This window comes from Strigops habroptila, chromosome 7 (assembly GCF_004027225.2).
Source record: "Strigops habroptila isolate Jane chromosome 7, bStrHab1.2.pri, whole genome shotgun sequence".
NCBI classification, from domain to species: Eukaryota; Metazoa; Chordata; class Aves; order Psittaciformes; family Psittacidae; genus Strigops; species Strigops habroptila.
The window spans coordinates 40,796,605-40,818,144 of NC_044283.2; the positions used below are offsets into that span (position 1 = coordinate 40,796,605).

The window sequence follows — 21,540 nt, forward strand, 5'->3', positions numbered from 1 at the left end:
TAAAAAATTAAACCAATACACGACCCTGCAGTTTTGCTAATACAAAACATGCTGGTACATAGAACCCACATTTAAATGACATCTCATGATTGCACTTAGCTTGTTATTAGGGCCTTCCAGATTTCTGTTCAACAAACTGTTAAGAATGTAAGACTTGACACAATCTTCTGGTTATTATATCTAGTTCTTAACATTATTTTCATTGACTGAAGAGGACTGGTTTCTGTCTTCAGGAAAAAAAAGTAGTATACTGCTTTATTAAATAATATGTAAAAGAAAAAGAAAATTATTTGCACTTCTGTGTTGTCTGTATTGGAAACCATGTTAAAGAATCTCTGCTTTCTTTTGGAACGCAAATTGATGTCTTTGTTACCTTTTTTTTCCAATAACACTAATCGCTAGTGAACACATTTATATTTAAAGAGGTAAACTGCAAGGCTGACACAAAATCTGTATAATATTCTGTCTTGGCAAAATAGAAAATGATGGGTTTGAGAGCTGTTTAATAATTCTTTCAGCTTTATAAAATTAAAACATTTTTCAGAAGAGGTGATAACTCTAAATGAGGTGATTACAAAATTGCATTTACAGCAAGGTCAAACACTTAGATTAACATAGAAAGCACTCATTAAATACATTTGCATATCTTGGTAAGTCATGAAAAGGTGAAGTTTCTAAGTTAACATTATTAAAAATCTTTCTGAAATAGCACATTATTGCTTTACCAAAGTGAGATGTGTGTGTGTGTATGAATCTCTATTTTATTTTTTAATATTGTCTGTACATTATAATGACTAAAATATGTACAAAATAATTTGAGGCCTCAATTCCAGAATCAGTGAAAATTGTGAGCATCCCATGTAGTCACTGGAGCTATTCAAACTTGATTAACTTTATTTCTGTCAGTTTCTGCACTGCTTGTGAAAGCTTTAACCATTGATTATTATCATGGAGATTTTACAGATTAAAAAAATACTAAAGCCATTTTCTAAAAATAGCACTTAAATGACTGTGTAAGTTAGGAGATCCTGGGTTTCTCACTGCTTGTTCGAGTGAGTAGAAATGCATATATTCACTGAAAGGAAAGTTGTCATGCTTAGGTCAATATTTTTATGAAATGGAAAAAGTAATCTAAACAATGGGAATTAGGAAAAATAGTAGCTGAGTTGATAAACTTAAAAATTAAGAAGTCAGTATTGCCAAGGTAATTTTTCACCATCTACCATATGCAAAAATAATAACTAGCAAAGAAAGCATCTTTATAATTGAAATTACAGTAAGTATTCATATAATTTCAAAATAATTGAAATACCTTTTTCTGTAACTTCACTGTTCTTTCCCCACATGATTTTCTTTTCTTTACCTTTACATAGCTACAAAATATATCCTTCAAAATGTCACGTTGGAGAGGAAAAAAATATCAGCCTTTGAGTGACATTTTGCTTTGCATACTGAGTATACACAGAGCTTTGATCATAGTAAACTTCTTTTATGTACAAGGGTCTTTTCATGTTTCATAGAGTTTCTGAAAACAGTAATCCTTGAAAACTTCTAATAGTAGTTGTTCCTACTACTATATGGCCTCAGCTTTGCTCTTATCATTTTATGATGTATTTTGTCAGAAATTATTTGCTGTGGTAACTTATCTCTATTAAACCCAGCAGATTTTTATCATTATTGCTAAACTAGGTGTCAACACAGATTGTTGTATTAGTTTGTTCTGTGCAGAACTGACAATTTAGGATAAGCAAGTAACTCCTAGAGAGATTACATTTTGTATTGTTGTATAAGGTATCTGAAAAAGAAGAAGATTGTGTGGATATTGCAGAGTCTGGATTCAAAGCCTATGAGTCTTTAGCAGTTTGTATTCCTGCAGTTTGATTTTTCTTCTCAGGGCAATGAGGTTTTTCTAAATTATATTGCTGTAGCCCTTTTGACCGCATCTGCCCCTAGGAACTTGGTGAAGAAATAATTTTCATCATGAAGAGGGAGAAAACAAGCGTGGAGGCCCTGGTTTGCTTATGAAATGTATAGGAATTGTTGTTGTGTGTGGATGGATGTGTGCATTGGGTCTTAATATGTTTCTGTGTGTCTACCATCCAATTTTTTCTTCCTTTATAGTTTTACAGACATTTCTTCAGTCTCCATGGAGCCTGGAGAAAAAGCGAGGGACAAGAGAGTGTAGTACATACTGGCTTAGCAGGTGGTGGGTTTTGTGTTGTGAGGAGGGCAATTTGGTTCTTAGAAGAAAGAGGGTTCTGACAGTGATGCTGTAATTTACAAATACACAAACTTGGTAAATTGTTGTTCTAGTTGAAAACAAAAAATAATGAAAGAATAGGGGTAATTTTTCTGGTATTCTGTGTTAAAATGATCTTTCTGGATTGATTGATTGGGGTGCAATGAAGCTAATAAAGATGGTAATGTAATGTTCTTTTAGAAAGAAATTTTGGTTTTCCTCCAGAAAAATAGGCTTAGAAAAAAGGAGGGAAAGGTAAAACTGAAGCTTAAAAAAGGGCAGCAAAACCCCCTGCATGCCTACATTAGTGTTTTGGTTCAATTGGGAGTGTGCTACTGTGGGAAAATCTGATCATCTCAGTTACCTTGCTTTGGTTTTAATAGTGGAATGGCTCTCAGGGTGTATGAAATTTCCAATGAAAAAACATGAGAGGGGTGCTCCAGTATCCTACCTAATGCCTGCCAGCATGCCAGACAAGAGTGAGTTCAAAGTTAACAAACTAAACAGAAAAGCAGCCCATCATCCTCTCTCCCCCCAAAACATGGGCATTAGCTTCTCAGCGCTTGATGTTTCACTCTGTATGTGTAATCCTGTGGTACCTGTTTGCTAATGCAGATGCACTGGTTGTGTTCATTGGCAGAATTATATGTTATTTTGTAATCCAAGGTCTATGTCTAATACTGCTGAATTAGCCCAAAAGACCTTTATAATCCTTAGGGATCATTCTCTTGTTGCTATAGAAGCATAGTATCCTGAACGGTAGTTGTGGTGTGTGGAGCCTGATGCAACAGACTAAAACTATCGCCCACTGAAAGACAATAGAAGTTTTCTTACTGAATCCAACAGGACCAAGATTTTATCAACAATCTTTAAATCCTAACCTCCACACAGCTGATATCAATTAAAAATGTTATATCTTCACTTTGCTCAATGAAAATTCACTGCCATTGTACTGTAGAAGTTATAAAACATGATGTTTGCTTTTGATGATGTCAGCTTTGAAGGCTGTTGGAAGTTAACTTGTATCCCAGGCTATGTTGGGGGGGGGGTACCTTCTTATGTTGCATATATCTATAAAGTAATGATCTTTGCTAAGTAATGATCATTAGTTAGTGATAAGAGGATTTCTCAGTGTAGCCTCTAGATGGCACAGTGATTTGGACGTTCTGTACATTCATATAATGTCAGATGAATGCCTGCATAGAAAATAGCCTCTAGAATAAGATCCTTTCCTGTTAAAAAAAAAAAAAAAAAAGTAGTAAAATAAAAATCTGATGTTTCCTATTGTTTTGTTGAAAAAAAGTACAGGTGTAACAAAACTGCCAGCATTAAAAGAACTGAAAAATAAATTAATAATCTAAAGATCAATGCATAGTTTAACTGTCTTCTAGAGGTAGTGTTGGTTCTATGCATTATAGAAGAATTCATCATATCTCATGTTGGAGGCTGAAAAATCTATGCTGAAGAGCCAAATCAGACTTCCCGTGATAGGTGAATTGCTCTGCCATGCAAAAATGCCTGCATCGTCCAAGGTCTTCTTCCACTGTGTTCTTTATCTCTGGACCTGTAGTTATAATCTTCCCTCTCTGGACCACTTTGTTCAAACAATTTTTACAGTGTATAAAAGGTTCTATGAGCAGAATACATGCAACCTAAAAGTATAGAATCATAGAATGATTAGGGTTGGAAAGGATTCTAAGATCATCTAGTTCTAACCCCCCTGCCATGCACCCTTTTGATGCAGCCCAGCATACGATTGGCTTTCTGGGCTGCAAGATCACACTGCCAACTCATGTTCCAGTTTCTTGTCAACCAAAACCCCTAAGTCCTTCTCCGCAGGGCTGCTCTCAATCCATTCTCCATCCAACATGGCTTCGCTAAGGGCAAATGGTTCTTGACAAATTTGATGGCCTTCTACAACATGACTATGGTGTTGGTGGATAAGGCAAGAGTGACTGATGTCATCTATCTGGACTTAAGCAATACATTTGACACTGTCCCGTATGACATTCTTGTCTCTAAATTGGAGAAGCATGGATTTGGAGGGTGGACCACTCAGTGGATAAGGTGGTACTCCAGGGTCCTACTACCTCCTTCCTCCATCCTGCATGTGGGTCAGGGAAATCCCAAGCACAAATAGAGGCTGGGTGGAGAATGGACTGAGAGCAGCCCTGAGGAGAAGGACTTGGGGTGTTGGTTGACAAGAAACTGGAACATGAGCCGGCAGTGTGCGCTCATGAAAGCCAACCATATCCTGGGCTTCATCAAGAGAAGTGTGACCAGCAGGTCAAAGGAGGTGATTCTTCCACTCTGCTCTGCTCTTGTGAGACCCCACCTGGAGAATCGTGTCCAGCTCTGCAGCCCGAGCATAAGAAGGATGTGGACCTGTTGGAGCGAGTCCAGAGGAGGGCCACAAAGGTGATCAGAGGGCTTAGAGCACCTCTCTTATGAAGACAGGCTGAGAGTTGGGCTTGTCAGCCTGGAGAAGAAATGTAGACCTTATAGCAGCTTCCAGTACCTGAAGAGAACCTACCAGAAAGCTGGAGAGGGACTTTTCCACAAGGGCATGTAGTGACAGGACAAGGGGGAATAGCTTTAAACTGAAAAGGGGGAGATTTAGATTAGATATTAGGAAGAAGTTTATTGTGAGAGTGGTGAGGCACTGGAACAGGTTGCCCAAAAGTTGTGGCTGCCCCATCCCTGGCAGTGTTCAGGGCCAGGTTGGACGGAGGTTTGAGCAGCCTGGTCTAGTAGAAGATGTCCCTGCCCATGGCAGGGTTGTTGGTATTAGATGATCTTGAAGGTCCTTTCCAATCCAAACCATGATTTGTGTGTTGCTGTGCTTTCTTTCTCTTTTTGTCTCGTTAAAATACTCTACTAGCTAACTTCGCTCAATAAAAATGAAGTAAATATTATTCCAGGAAATTTCAGCAGCATTCAGGATTACCTAAAGCTGTTGTTTGTTTTGTGGTTGTTTTTTGGTTTTGCGTGGTTTTTTGGTTTTTTGTTGTTTTTGTTTTTAATAGACATGGCTGTTTTGTTTGGATTTTAGTTTAATATATACGCATTCAGAATAAAATAGTGGTTTCTTTTACTTGACAAAGTAGGCAGAATGGTACTGAAAATAACGGAGCTATATGACAACAAGGCAAGAAAGTACCTTAAAGTATAGACTTATCTTTTTAATACATGTAGGTGGAAGGAGGTAGTAAGAATTTGTATCCTTACGGTATCTTGTTTTCCTTCTCCTGTGTAGCTGAGTAAATAGCATTTTCTTCCTACATGCACAGAAAGAAATATTCTGGAATAATACTGTGATGCTTAGAGATCATGACAAAAATGATAGATGATACTCAATTTTCTAACCTAATGTTGGGTGCTGATGCTGGGGAAAAATAATAGCTGAATTTATATAATCTCACATGCACCTGCTAAGCATTATGATGGTTCATCAAGAAATGCAAACGTCTTGCTACCACTGTTAATTTAAAGTTGCTAAAATACATTTTGATTCCCATATTAGCTTTATTAGACTTTGCTTTTTTTGGCTTAGATTTATTCAATTATTGTTGGTTTCTTAAGAGCGATTTCTCTTGTATTTGTTAGGAGTTGTGCAAAATAATGAAGCAAGGCTAATACAGACATACACAGAGATCGGCAGTAATGTCTTGGTTTGTTTTGACATTTGAAAGAAACATTTCAAAAATACATATTGACAGCTGTCGTTTTTTTCCAGGATGCTTTAACATGAAAAGGTAACTTTGAAGTAAATCCAGTCAACTGTAATGAAACCAAACTGGATTTTGCAATATAAGTGGTGTTTTTTTCAGATTACATTAATCTGACAGAGCCTGATTGTGTCCCCCAAAGGCCATGGCAAAATATAATCAGGCAGTCTTTAAATTGGAATAATTCTGAAATCTCTAAAAAATGCAAATGTAGCTATCAGACAAGAGTTGCAAGAGTTCTTTGAAAAACTGGGGGTTTAGTAACTCAAATTTGTTTCTGTCAGTCTGTATTTGAAGACCTGTGTTTGAAGACTCTCAGATTTAGCTATACAATATAATTTTTTCAATGCACTCATGCATTTTATAGGTGTCATTAAATAAGTCACATTGTCTAAGAGTTGCTTGCAGCTAAATTTTCAATGGTTACTTCAAGCGTTTTCAAAGTATTCGCAGGCACAATTACTGTGTACACAGGAAGGAAAGTTTATGTATGCAAACAGGTACATAGGCTAGAGTAATTGAGCAGATTGGCTAATTATGTTTCTAGGCTTGCAGTTCGTATGCAGTCTAAAAGCGTATGCACAATGTGGTGTATGCAAATTAATGCAATCACAAGTGTTGCTGGTAAATTAAACCCATATACTTAATTTTACACTTTAGGTGTCAACAATGTCACATAAGGTGGAGCTTGTGTATGCACGAATAGGTATTTTTTTTACTAGACAGATCCCAAAGCCCTTTTTAGGAAATTAATATTTTTCAGTGGAAGAGGTTGACTTTTATGTGGCATCATATGTTTATTGTGGCAAAATACTAACGAATGCAAGAACGTTTATAGTGATTGCAGTGGAATCACAATATTAAATGGCAGAATTTTAGCAACTGCAAGTTGTAGTGATATGGGTCTTCTTGCATATAGAATCAAAAATAATAAATGCAAGGAAGATAAAAAGAGAAGTGATTACTTATAGTGAAGAAACTGATTTCTTTGTTTACTGTTTTTTTCCCTTTTTAAAACGTAAAAATACGTTACTTTATCTGCATATTTCATGTAAATGATAACAAATTATTTATATTGTAGCTGAGCAGACTTTCTGTGTATTATTTCATGACATCGTGGACATACACCAATGATTTTAATTCAAGATGATTTATATCAACAAGTTATTTCCATGTCGATAGTTTGTATGTATGCTCATTGCCTAGCTTTAAAGAAAATAAACGTAACACCTGATAACAAAGAAATAGTCAACAGGAACAAATCTGACGTGTTTAAAGAATGGTGAAAGGAAATGTATACAAAAGTAAAAGGCATTGTTAATGTATTTTATGAAATGCACGTATCTACCATAACTAGTATTAAAAATCTTTTCAGTTGATTCTTCATATTTGCCTGTCATCTCAGTGACTGACAAGCAAGAAATAGTTGTTTGGTAGTTCTGATAATATAGAATCTAGTTTCCACATCATTGTACTAAAGCTTCTGAACAGATGTCCCTACAAAGAATTTCCATGACCAGGTATCTCTGGACTGATATCATTATTTATAATTTATTTATAATTATACCTTCCATTACAAATTTGAAAAAATACAGATATTACAGAGAAAATTATTTTTGGTTATCTAGAAACCAAGAGTGATCTGCTGGTCTCAGGTGAGTTGTGTATAACAAGAAACTTGACTCTCTTCACCCTAAATGAGTACCCTGGGACATCCTGCATTTAAAAGCCTAACAAAGCAGAGGTTAATTGAGGAGAAGGTAATCTGTCTGCTGGATAAAATATTTTCCATTTTCTTCATACCTTTCCACTGGCTGTCAGAGACCTGTGATTCCCATGTCCTGAGCTGCTTCTGGTGTCCACCTTGTGGTCCTTCCTGAGGCACATGATTCTCTTTTCCTTCCCTTTTTTTCCTGTCTTTTCTTGTTGGAGGCATGTACAAGGGTGCAGATAAGCTAAAGCCCTGTAATCACCACTGGTCCTTTCTTTGATATGTTTTAAGCATCTACACTCAGCAGTCTCTATGTGTCTCACAAATCCTACTTCCTGTTTCTGGTTTTTGCTGATACCAATGGTGTTCTTCCTGTTGATGTCTGGAACTTTTGCAATTGATATATGCAGTGTTTTAGAGTTACTGTATCTCAGATAAACAGATATTGCATCAGGTTGATAGTTGGGACTTTGGTGCTGCCAGTAACTTCAGACTACTGGGGCACTTCTGGAAAACTGGGCTATAAAAGTAATAAGAAGAGAAAGATGCGGCCATCTAAATAATCTAATTATACTGAGCTCATGTGGATGATTGGAAAACTCTCAGTCAAAGTGAGAGGGGCAGCAATAGTCAGGTGCAGCAATAGTCAGGTTATTACTATATATTATACATATGCAAAGATACAGTTCAACTTTGCTATAATAGAAATGAAATGGTTTGTTCTAAGTGTTGAAATGATGCAACTCAGCAGGAAGGATTGTTATTATTAGAGTGATATGTTTCAATTGTTTCCTTTTTTTATACTTCCTAATGGACATAGAAACTTCCTGTGTGGATATTTTACCACTCATTATGCTAAATGTAATTGAAGCTATTACTGTTTTTTTCAGCAGTAACTGATGATTTCTGTGTACAGCATTTTGGGTTCCTGTTTACACTGTAGAAAACTCCGTGCAGTTCAAAATTTTGCCACACAACATAATCTGAATGTAAACTTCTAACTTACATGATTTTTTTTTTCTTCTTCTTAAAGCACACATTTACAGCCCAAATTAGGAACAGCACAAAAACATTAGCATAGCTTGGAAATGTTTTTGGCTTTGACCATCACCAGTTTACTGTCAAGTGTGTGCTTTTAGCCTTGTGCTCTGAACATCATAAAAACAGAGGATGAGGAGTTTATTTTCTCTTAATTTCATTTCTTTTTATTACTCCAGACAAGTTCTTCTCAAACAGCGATTCATGACTAATTAGCAAAATAGTTCTTGATTATCTGTAGGTGAACCAAGCTGAAAGAGTTCTGTTCCATTAAAAAGGATTTGATTTGAGTTTCTTCTAAGTTTGAACATTTACTACTTGAATGTGTCCTGAAAAGTCATTGCTGTATTCTAAGCATAGTCAGTTTTAGCTACCTCATTAAGATCCCAAGCAGAAAACACAGTATAAAAATCATACATTATTGTTCTATTATTTATATGGAAGCCATTAATAGATAAAGCATATTGTAGGTCAATCTATGAATCAGGCAACTCTAATAAAACAGCTGTTTCAGGATAAAATGGCTGCTAAATGCTTTCGTATTTGAAAAAAGCAATTGGAAAAACTGATGAATAAAAATTAATTCAAAGCTAAAAAGAAAAAACATGTTTGAGCATGGCCAGGAGGGTATTCTGAGGAAGCGTCAGTAACTTATTTTAGACTTTAGTAGCTTGTTTTTGAGGTTAGAATGATCCATCTAGCTGTATCTGTTTGTATAAGCATATACACATATACGCTTATGCAGATCAATTCTGTGCTCCAATGGATTACCTTCTTTTTTTCCCTTTGAATTTTACATTGGTTGCTAGTCTGAATTTTACAAAATGTAAGCTGTGAAAAACCGTGGTCAAAGTGAGGCAAACAGTACTCTGAAGGACCACCTATTTGTTTCCGTAGAAGTATTTAAGATGTAATTTTCTAGTACTTAAATGTTAACTTCTAAAACACCAGTATTAACAGAACAGCTCCGTTCATACTATTTAATAACAACAAAAAAGTAAATACCACACAAGTCAGACATCTTTCACTGATGATTAAGTATAAAAGTCACCAAAGCATCATCTTAATCATCTTTTTCTACTAAGAAAGTGAAATAATATGCAGGTATCATGTATCATGACATGAGTAATGTACAAAGGTGAGCGACTGTATATGAAAGACTGTGGCATCCCTTTACTTAGAAGAAAATTTCATGGTTGAAATCATGTATGGCTTACTTTTTGTAAAGGCTCATTAAAATACCCTGAATATGTTATATTTTTACTACTACTTATCAGAATTACATACTTTTTGTTTACTTACAGTATGAAAGAGGCTGGTTTAGGCCATAAACAGTGGAGGGGTGGTCCTATTTCATCAAACTGCAAGCAGTGTCCAGTAGTTTATACCAATCCTGTTTGTGGATCAGATGGTCACACATATTCTTCTCAGGTAAGAATTACATAAAGAACTAAATTATTCTTTCATTGTTCCAGTCAATTCCAGCTCTTGGAAAACAAAATACTGTATTGTAACACAAATCAACATTTTTTGTTTTGACTAAAATATATATTGCACACTGAAACCGATGGCAATTCTTGTATATTGTAAGGCAAAAAAGCAGAACAGTAGCAAATCCTAAGTAGCATGAAACAATAATACCCAAAGCAGTACAATATGAGAGTGCTCCACAATATAACACAGCTCTAGGTAAAGTCTGTCTGCAATAGACACCAAGGCAGGATTTTGAGCAAGGAAAAAATTATTGTGTGTCCCCAGTTGGGGGTAGGATAAATATGTTAAGTCAGATTTTCCAGTTGACAGTTATGGGGATGCTTCACATTCCAAGCACGTAGGCATAAATGTAGCATATCTACATAAAAATAATGTAATAATGTGAATAATTGTTGCATATCGTTCCTTCCTGCAACATGCATTCTATGTATTTTAAGACCATAATCAAATCTTCCTTCTTATTCATGGACCTTCTTGTCTTTTCTGTCGTACTTATCTGGAGACAGAATAATAAATAAAAAATACTAGTCAGTTTACCCAGTCTGTTTTGGATAAAAGATTTTGGCTGTTCATGCTGAAGTCCAGAATCCATGGGACTGCATTAGTACAGTGCTCAGGTGAAACCTGTGAGGTAGAGGGACTTCATAATGCTGAAAATAAATCAATTTGTTTAGCATCCTCTTTTAAAATTTTTGCTACTCTTAATGAACACATTTTTTGTCAGAAATGGCATGCAGTAGTGCATGAGAAACTACTGTGTTCTGTCATTCAGACACCATGTCCTTCCCTAACAAAATGTTTCTAACATGATATCCAGTACTTCAAGAGAAATGTAGTAGTAATAATAATGGTGATTGTTCTAGATTAAATTGATGGAGAAGCTCTGTTTATTACTTATAAAGAAAAAATTTCTATATAACATTTTAAGCAAAATATTTTTACGATGCTTTCCAGGACTTAAAGATTTTAGAGTTTGTATTTGCTGTACTGAATTTTCTTCTTTCCTGCAATCACAAACTATGTCTGAATTTTACAAAAAAGGATTGGAGTTTCCAGGAGTGACTGGCTGCTGGATTGAACCCTAAGTATCAGCTCCAAGGATGTTTTCTTCTTGGTAAAATAAAAATGTTGAATATAACTAGTGCTTCCTCAACATTTCTTATGCTTTTGTCCTAAATCTTACATTAGAAAATGTTTTTCTTGCAAACTGAACATGTATTTATTTATAGCGAACTGCTCAAGAATCTTAGTTTTCCTTTAAAAATTAAAAAAATATTTTTTGAGCCCTACAGCAGGATACCTGAGGCCCTGAACTCTGGACTTTTTGACTTAGCAGAAAAACAGGTTTTTTCCAGTAATAATATGACTCAAAGTTTTAATTTAGGAATTTGAAAATTTTATTTTTTTCATTCACAGTAATCTCTTGTCTATGTCTTAAGAGCTTGAAGTGTGCTTGCATCTTACTAGACATTAAATCATACTATTACTTAGCATTTCTTTTGTTGTTCCATGTGAAGGCAATGTTCTTCCTAATGTAATACAAACATCACCACCAGTTTTAACCCCATCGGTAATTTCCTATTTTATCATATGGGAATGCTATATTCTAAATTGTCCTGTACTCAGAAGTGACCCTTATGGCTTCTCATGGTCTGGCTTGGAGTATATACGCAGAAGTCTATAAATGATGCTAAAAAAAGTTAATGACCACGGGAGATCTAATCTGTACTAATCTATACTAATTTCTAATATATACTACCAATCTGTACTAATCTATACATATTTATTTTTATTTCATTTCAATGATGTTATGATTTCATATTCTGTGGTGCAGTTGCATTAAAATATCCTTGCAAGGGTATTTCAGGAGCAGTCACTTTAAAAATTGACATAAAGATGAATATTTGTGTTCCTTTACTCCAGGCAAAGTTTAGTTTCATTGTGTCATCAAGCTCTAGTAGGAGTTTATATAGCAATTTTCTTGTATTTAGAATGCATTTGTCAATGACTGTGGCAAATTGTAGAATACATTTTCTGAAAATAAGTCAGTAAATAGTATTGTAAAACACAGCCAGGCAGCTGGCAGTTGTTGGATGCACACTACTTTGGGAGTATGCCCTCCCTTTTCTGACCAAGCCCATGCAAATGTTTGTATCAAATTCTGTAACTGTAGGTATTTCACACACGTTTTTTGCTTTGGAGAGAAAAAATGATTGTATAATAGGTAGACAATGTAGAAGGAAAGGTTACCTTCTAAATTAAGCTGATCCAGAGTCAGGTAAGCATGTTTTGTTTCCCATTCATTTTGTTGGGCCATGCTAGGTTTACTGTGTTCTCAGCCTATAATTAGTCACATGCAGTCAGTGTAAAAGAAAAGTAGCAGATGTAAGTTATTCATTATTAGCATTACAAGAATGTTGAAATAAAAATATTATATGCTGAAATGTTGAGTAACTGAAGGAACATTAATTATTATGTCAGAAGAAATTCAGTATAGAGATCATGCCATTTCCTTACCAGGGTGGTGTTAAATCGATTTTTAGTTAATAGCCTTTAAATAATGCTTGTGTGTGTTTTACACTTTGTTAGTCTAGTTTTACCTTCTACATTTCTCTAAACTTTAGCACTTGAAAGTGCATTATTCATTTTAACTATAGAAATACTCAGGCAATGCTGTAGCATAGGTCTTTTACCCCTGTAAGTTTGGCTCACTATCCATTCTCCAGAAAAAACACAGTCACTGCTGCCAAGACAGCTTTTGCAGCCTTTTTCTAGCTTCCTCTTTCCTGGGATTAATATGGAAATAAAAAGGTCATGGAGTGCAGCTAAGATGGGGTGTTTTGTGGCAGCAACCCACCTCCTGCCGTTCTTTTACCCAGGCATGCAACTCACTGCTGTCCAGCATGTATACAGTAATGCTGGAGTAACTGTGGAGGAGAGGCCGCAAGTTAAAAGAATATGGTCACACATCAGATGAATTGTCTTTTGGGTGGTTTTGCATATTTTAATTAACAGTTCTGATGTTTGGTATAATAGGCTGAAGTTTTCTCTTTTAGATTGAATGTGGTCAAAAGCAATCCCACTATAAGAAAATCTAACTGTAAATTAGATCAGTGAGCAATGTTTTAGGTATTTTGAAAGGAAAACACCACAGAAATAAATGGGTTTTTACAATATGGCCATTGCCCCATCATTTTATTCCAGAATCATCTTGGCAGTAAGTCCTATATCAGGTTTTTTTGTTAGCAACAAGTCGCTCACATTGGTTTCATGTTGACAGTGAAATTTTTATGATTTTTTTTTTCCCCTCCTACCTATGAAAACTTCATATAATTGATGATATCCCTGTAATTACCAATAAAAAAAAATGTTTCGTAAAAATAATGATCTAAACTACCTTCTCAGACTAAGGTGGAAAAATTACAGAAATGCAAACAGTCAGGAAAGAGTATATTTATTCTTGATGGAGTTTAGATAGGTATGTGAATTTAGATATTTGTTATATTCAAATACCTTCTCCCAAATTATGATTCCTTTCTTACTAGAAGACTGAAAGAGGGCCAGTGGATAAAATCACACTGTGGGGAGGGGGGATTTTGATAGTGGTTGCTTACTTTATCCAAATTTTGTTTATAATTTTACATGAAATTCCTAGATTCTGTTCTCAGGAATTCCATGTTTAACATTTGCTTTCTAAAATCACAGCTGCCTTTATTCATTTCAGGTGTTTTAAAGACTTCACCTTAAAATCTGTATCTCTTAGCAGTGTTTTTGGTATGAAACATTGTTTGGAGGAAGCACTTAAAAATAAGTATCAACATCTTTAATCTTTGATGTTATTTTAAGCATATTCTTATTGTAAAAGTTGAATTGGTTTAAATTTATTCATTTATTAGCTCATTGTGAGTTTTCAAGTCACATTCCTGAGCTGTTGACTGTTTCTTTCTACTGTAGAAAAGATTGCTAGAAGGTAGATTGGCTGAGGTACATTTGCAAGTGAAACAAAGTTGTTGGCAGACAAGAAAAAATACCAAACATGACCAACCTTCCTTCCACATACACACCCAAAAAAAAACCCCCGAAACAAAAACCAAAACAAACTCTCCTCAAACCAAACAAAAAAACCACACCAAACAAACAAAAAAACCAACCAACCAAGCAAAAAACCCAAACCAAGCCAAAAATCATAACAAACGTTTCTTTAATGAGACTGGCCAGCAGTCATTGAGACAAAATGTATCTTGCCTGTTTGATCCATGGAGTGTACTTTACCAGGATAAACTGATCTTTACAGAAATACTGGAAACTCCTTGTTTATTGTTTATATGCTTAAAAAGGCTAGTAAAATATCAGAAAATGAGACTGTCTGGTTTGCCAGCTTCTGTCAACAATGGATTTTGCCAATGATGCCTGAAGTTTTTTCTGGAACCTTGAAACTGGTAGGATATAGCATTCAAAAAAAGGCAGAGAAACATCAGAGGGGTGACTCAATCCAGTTTGCCAAATAGGCTGATGTACTAAAAATTCCAAATTTTATATGACAGTTCTCTTTTTTAATCAACTGTGTTAAAAATAAATGGCTGCTAAAGCTATTAGAGATGGTAGATTACAAATTATTTTATAGAACCTTAAATATTTTGAAATTTTTGAAATTCTGAGCAGCTCAATATATCTTAGACTAGAATGACATATTTATAATAGTAAGAATTGAATTTGGTACCTTTTTTTCATTTCCAGAATACTATGTTTTCTTAATATAAAATTATATATTGTATTTACATTAAAACATAAATAAACTGTAATACTTCAATAAAAATTAAAAAATGCTACTTTATGGACTAGAAAATATTTTCTTAAGCCTTAATCTATGTAATGCATTTAAATTGTTGTTTTAAAACAGTAATCAGTTTTCTCCAGAATATAAACAATCTAGGCTGGAAGGACAAACCGATAAAATAAAAGGACAAATAAGGGAAAGTGAAACAAGTGTCAGGGTTTATTAAACAATTCTTATATCACAGCAGCAGTATACTGACACAAAATAATGAATACAGAAAGAACTCAGATTCAGAACCTATACATGAAAATCTAAATTTATATGTTAACTGTTAAACAGGACAGCCAGCAAAACAAGAAAAATCAAATTGTTTAAAGTAAAGTCGAGAAGATAGCTAAAGATTCAGATTTTTGAAACTGTTATGTTTATGGAGACATCTGTACTTCTCTGGAGAACAGTCTTTCTCTGAATGGTAGCTTTAACCAGCAGAAGTTAATCTTTTGAAAACTGTATTCAAAATATAAACTATATTTTTTTAACTATAAATACATCTAAAATAATCAGAATAATTTTGGCACAAGAATTCTTTTCTAGAATGTATCCATATCATACACAGGCAGAAACGCATAGGAGCTGGACACAGGAGCTGCCATATTTATGCTGGCATATTTATGCTTGTGGAGTGATGGTGGTATTAAAGAAGATGAGATTGAAAGTGGCAAGTGGCAAATGGCAAACAAGAAAACTGGCTCAGATCTTGGCTCAGTGAAAGCATTCAAATATTACATAAATAATTCTCTGAAAGAAGACCCCAAAGAGTGTGCTAGTGTAGGAGATGGTATGGAAAAATCTATGTAAGCACTTACTAGAAAGGAAGAAGTTTAGTGGCGAGTGATGTATTCTATTCTCATGTCTCTGACAGCCTTACATCCCACCCCACACATGTCATTCTGTTCTCCTTGGAACATTCCTTTGGATTTCCCAGGGGTGAGGGAGAACAATGGCCACCTAAATTGTCCTCATACACAAGGCAGCAGTCTAGATATGTGAGGAAATGGAAGAAAATATAACAACAAAGACATTTCTCATTTTGTGGTAGATATATGAATGGGATGATTGCACTTTTTTTCAGAACACATTTTCCCTCTTTCTGTCACCAGAGTGCCATGGAAGTCAGTAAGTTTATGTCCTTAAAAGGAATCATTTTCCTGAATGTATCCTGTAGGATAAAACATGTAGCCACACAATGGCACCAAAAAAAAAAAAAAAAAAAAAATTGATCTTCAATGTCTGCCAGCTTTTTCTTCCTCTCTGTTATTTTCTGTTAATTCTGATGCACCATTTGTTTTTACCTGCATATTTAAACCAGAAATCACTTCCCAGTACACTGAACCATGGGACCTTGTTTTAGTAGAATTTAAATATATGCTCATCAAGTAGCAGTGAACCCATAGATCATTTTATTGCTTTAAAACATAGCCTGTTCCATGTACCATGAATTATGGAGTTTTTTCCTTCAAGTTTTCAGTATTCGTGATGCTCTAACGCTCTCAATACAATGTTTTTATATACTTAAGATTTGCTTAGAATACATCTGTAATGTAGGATTTTTAAATTATTATTGAAAGGGGGGTGAAGTTTGTGTAGTCTTCTGTTATATGCATGCTAATCTTATTTAATGGGCTTTAATAAGACACAGCATAGTAGTACTAAACAAATACATGTTATCACAGCTCAGGTGTATTAAGTTTATGGCTATAAAATAATACAACCGAACCACAGAAAACTCTCTGGAATTCAGGGATGCCTGGTAACCACATCCCTCTCAAAACAATGTCACTTTAAAATATCCAAAGCCACGTATGGAAACACTCTTCCAGAAATTTCTGGGTTGTGTGAATTTCACAGCATTTCACATCCGGACTCTGAAGCATTAATATACATCTGTCCATCATATTCGAAAAATCCTGGCAGTCAGGTTGACGTTCCCGATGACTGGAAGAAGGGTAATATAACCCCCATTTTCAAGAAGGGGAAGGTGGAAGACCCGGGGAACTACAGACCAGTCAGTCTCACCTCTGTGCCTGGCAAAATCTTGGAACAGTTTCTCCTGGAAAACATGCTAAGGCACATGAAAAACAACGAGGTGGTTGGTGACAGCCAACATGGCTTCACTAAGGGGAAATCCTGCCTGACCAATTTGGTGCCTTCTATGATGGAGCGACGGAACTGATGGACAGGGGCAGAGCAGTTGACGTCATCTACCTGGACTTGTGCAAAGCATTCGACACTGTCCCACATGACATCCTTGTTTCTAAATTGGAGAGACATCAATTTGATAGATGGACCACTCGGTGGATAAAAAACTGGCTCGATGGCCGCACGCAAAGAGTTGTGGTAAATGGCTCGATGTCCAGTTGGAAACCTGTAACGAGTGGTGTCCCTCAGGGATCGGTGTTGGGACCGGTCCTGTTCAACATCTTTGTCGGCGACATGGACAGTGGGATTGAGTGCGTCCTCAGCAAGTTTGCCGATGACACCAAGCTGTGTGGTTCGGTTGATACGCTGGAGGGAAGGGATGCCATCCAGAGGGACCTTGACACGCTTGTGAGGTGGGCCGATGCCAACCTTATGAAGTTTAACCAAGCCAAGTGCAAGGTCCTACACCTGGGTCGGGGCAACCCCAGGCACTGCTACAGGTTGGGCAAAGAAGAGATTCAGAGGAGCCCTGCAGAAAAGGACTTGGGGGTGTTGGTTGACGAGAAGCTTAACATGAGCCGGCAGTGTGCGCTTGCAGCCCAGAAAGCCAACCGTATCCTGGGCTGCATCAAAAGAAGCGTGACCAGCAGGTCAAAGGAGGTGATCCTGCCCCTCTACTCTGCTCTCGTGAGACCTCACTTGGAGTACTGTGTACAGTTCTGGTGTCCTCAACATAAAAAGGACATGGAGCTGTTGGAGCGAGTCCAGAGGAGGGCCACGAGGATGATAAGAGGGCTGGAGCACCTCCCATATGAAGACAGGCTGAGAGAGTTGGGGCTGTTCAGCCTGGGGAAGAGAAGGCTGCGTGGTGACCTCATAGCAGCCTTCCAGTATCTGAAGGGGGTCTGCAAGGATGCTGGGGAGGGATTCTTCCTTAGGGACTGTAGTGGTAGGACAAGGGGTAATGGGTGCAAACTTAAACACGGGAAGTTTAGATTAGATATAAGGAAGAAGTTCTTTACAGTGAGGGTGGTGAAGCACTGGAATGGGTTGCCCAGGGAGGTTGTGGATGCTCCATCCCTGGCGGTGTTCAAGGCCAGGTTGGACAGAGCCTTGAACCACATGGTTTAGGGCAAGGTGTCCCTGCCCATGGCAGGGGGGTTGGAACTAGATGATCTTAAGGTCCTTTCCAACCCTTATGATTCTATGATTCTATGGTCTGCCGCCCTCCCTCTTAGGGGAAAAACAAGCAAACAAACAGGAAAGAAAAAGAAAGGAAGAAGAAACCTTGAAGAAATGAAAAGTTGATATTCAGAAATGTTCAAATGTTGTAGCCAGCTCTCAAACAGAATCCTTAAAGGTTCTCCTGAGAAAACAGAGAACAGAGTCTTTCAGGAAACTTGCCTTGTTTCTACCTTCATCAGTTTTCTTCAAGGGTGTGGTTGTGATCTATCTCAACTTCAGTCATTTCTAGCAAAGAAAAAAACCATCCAACCTGCTTATTTACATATCCAATGACTTTTAAGATGTCTGTTTTCTTCTAAATTTACAAGAAGAACATAATAGACCTATCTTGTACAAGTTAAGGCAGTGCTTCTTGCTTTCTTACTTGTTTTTCTACATTAATCTTGAGATCAAAGTGAAACCAAATATTTCTTAACAAACAGATGTTCTCTTGGATGGGATCTTGAGTAAACAAGGAAAATGGTATGAAAGTAAAATAACTTAAGTCCCAAAAGAACAGATCCGGACATCGATGAGAACTGAGAGGGAGACAGGGATCTGAAGAATATGACGATCAGAGGTAGGTCCTCTGCATGATAGCAAAGTTTCAGAAAAAAATGTAACATCGTAGGTCACCATGGACTTCCTAGAAGAGAACAGTAAGAGTTTTGTAGCAAAATTTAACTTCAGAACATGATATATGAAAACTTGGCTTTGTGTTGTCATGCTTTTAATCCATATGTGTTTGATACAGAACAGGGAAATATTCTGTACATTTTAGAAATCAAGTACTAACAGCAAAAGTAGAAAGATTTAGGCACAGTTCTGTGTGTCTCTGCAGCAGATAAATCTCTTAAGTTCAAGAAAAGGTATATGTAATCTAGGGAAAACCAGCCATGTGTGGAATATTAACTCCCACTTGCACAACAGTATGTTTCTTCCCTGACAGGGTAAACTATTATGAATGTGGAATTTAAGAAAAAAATCCTTCACTGATAGCACATGGAGTCTTCTATTTTGGACTGTTTAATAAATAGAATCTAGTACTTTGAGTTCAAATGAATTTTAGCGTACATTTTCAGGTGAGTGAAAAAACAGAGTAGAAAGCTGTAGAGACAATGCGATGCTAAGAAAACTGAGAGTGCCTGGGAGTGTCTAACTGCTGATCCAAACAGTGTTTCTGTAGTTTAGTGATGAAGCTTTCACCTAAATGTAAGTAACTATACAGAATTTTTTATGTCCTTCCCCTCCTTCCCCCTCAGTTGACATAGTATAGTTTAAATGTCTTAGAAACTTGGGCAGGATAGTCCAGCATGGACTGGCTAGGTCCGTTCACATTACTTTTATTACTTTCATTAGTTTTCCTGTAATTGAAGACTAATGAGCATGCCCTTTAGATGCTATTTTAGCTCACATATAACTTTATAAATATTTCAATTTAGATGTAATTAGATAAATTGAACTTGTTTAATTTGTAATGCAATCAGCCAGCATGGTTTAGGAAGCCATATCACATTAAAAATACAGTGATAATGCATGCTAATAAGCAATAAGCAGATTCTTTTAACAAAAAATTCTATGCTTTTACAAGCTATTTGTGTCTTTTATAATAAGGCTTTATAGCTTTGCCATTACTTTTATTTTACCATTGCCATTACTCAGAAATTTGCATGTCAGCTGAAAATCAGTGAAAATCTTTTTTGGCTGATTTTGAACCAAAGTAGTCATCAGTTTTTAAGGCGATGATTTAGGAGAATTAAATGTTTTTGCTCACATTTTAAACTTTTCTTTGAATGTTAATTTTTCAAGTTTGAAGTTAGAACTTGAAAAATACAAAGTTAGTTTTCTCTGAGCAGTATTTCTTTTTCTATTTCTTAAGAAATTTCTTCCAAATTACAAAACTGTAATACAAGCAATGAGGTACACCAAGGATGTCATGTACATACAGTGAGTGACATTCTGTGCATCTGTAGCTTGGGTCTGCTAAAAATGGTGAAAAAATTTGAAACAAGGAGCCTGATGAAGTGCTAAAATTTGAACTGTATGGGCAAGAGCTCTGTATAAAAGCCAGAATTTATAGACTTTAGTATATGTGTGTATATGTCAGAGAATTTTTTTAATATTAGGCATGCTTACAAGAAGCTGTTTATGTAATTTCAAACTGCATCAGTGTTTATAGTATTGGAATAAGCCAATATCAGAAGGAATAATATAGGTAGGAGTAATATGGTTATGTTTTTGTTAATCAGTTTTTTAAAAACACAAAATATTTTTTATATTTTTTTGTATTTGAAATATCTTGGTTTTTACAGAATTTATTGTCTTCAAGGAATGTTGAAATATTAATTTGAATATGAGGTAATATATTACTTTCTTCTACACAAAAAATGACTGGAAGCATTATTATTAATACTTTTTAGTTTACTGGTAATCATGTTTCAAGAAGGCATGTTACAGGGTTTTGTCATTTAGCATTAATTAAGCTTTACGTTATCATTTAATGGTATAAAATACTAGTTTATCTGTTTTCAAAATATATAGAAAAAGATGATGAGGTATGTGTTTGCAGACTGAGTAGGTGCCTAAAAATTCAGATGGCTGATTTAAAAATCAGATAGGTCCTAAGAAAGATTTACCGAAGCTCCTGAGCATCGTGTGTCTCTAAAAGCCTTAAAGTATGAAAGCAAAGACAGGTAGGTGCCTAATTTCAATAATCCCAGTAGGCATCTATCTGCATGTTTCTGCGACTTAATATGTTTTCTAGCGTGTCCAAAAAAGACTGAATAGCTAGTTGACCTGATTTCAGGCTTTTCTTTTTATGATGTTGCACTACAGAATGCTGAAGAAAACAGGCAAGAGCTACAGAGGTGAACAGGAAGAAATCTTTACATATGTTTTGTCATGTGAATTGTTTTCTATAGCTCATAGCTTTGTAAACAAAGTATTGACAGCTCTCTTTCAATCACAGAAGACTTTCTTTGCTCAGGGTCCTGGTTCATTAGGCATATTTCCTTTTGTTCTCTGGACAAAATGCTAGTTACATGTCTTAATGGTTAATATTTTGAAATATTTTCATTTTAAATAGTAGTACTTGTCTGCTGAAAAGCTTTTAACCCAAACTCCTATTGTT

General features: G+C 35.8%; 1 protein-coding gene across 11 annotated transcripts in view; it reads left to right on the forward strand.

Moving 5' to 3' along the window:
* SPOCK3 (SPARC (osteonectin), cwcv and kazal like domains proteoglycan 3) overlaps positions 1-21,540 on the forward strand; it is a 469,987-nt gene that overhangs the window by 391,940 nt on the left and 56,507 nt on the right. For all 11 annotated transcript variants that reach the window (XM_030492175.1, XM_030492178.1, XM_030492172.2 and 8 more), the window contains one exon: positions 10,021-10,147. In XM_030492175.1, the coding sequence (XP_030348035.1) occupies positions 10,021-10,147 (127 nt within the window). The remainder of the gene's footprint in view (positions 1-10,020; positions 10,148-21,540) is intronic.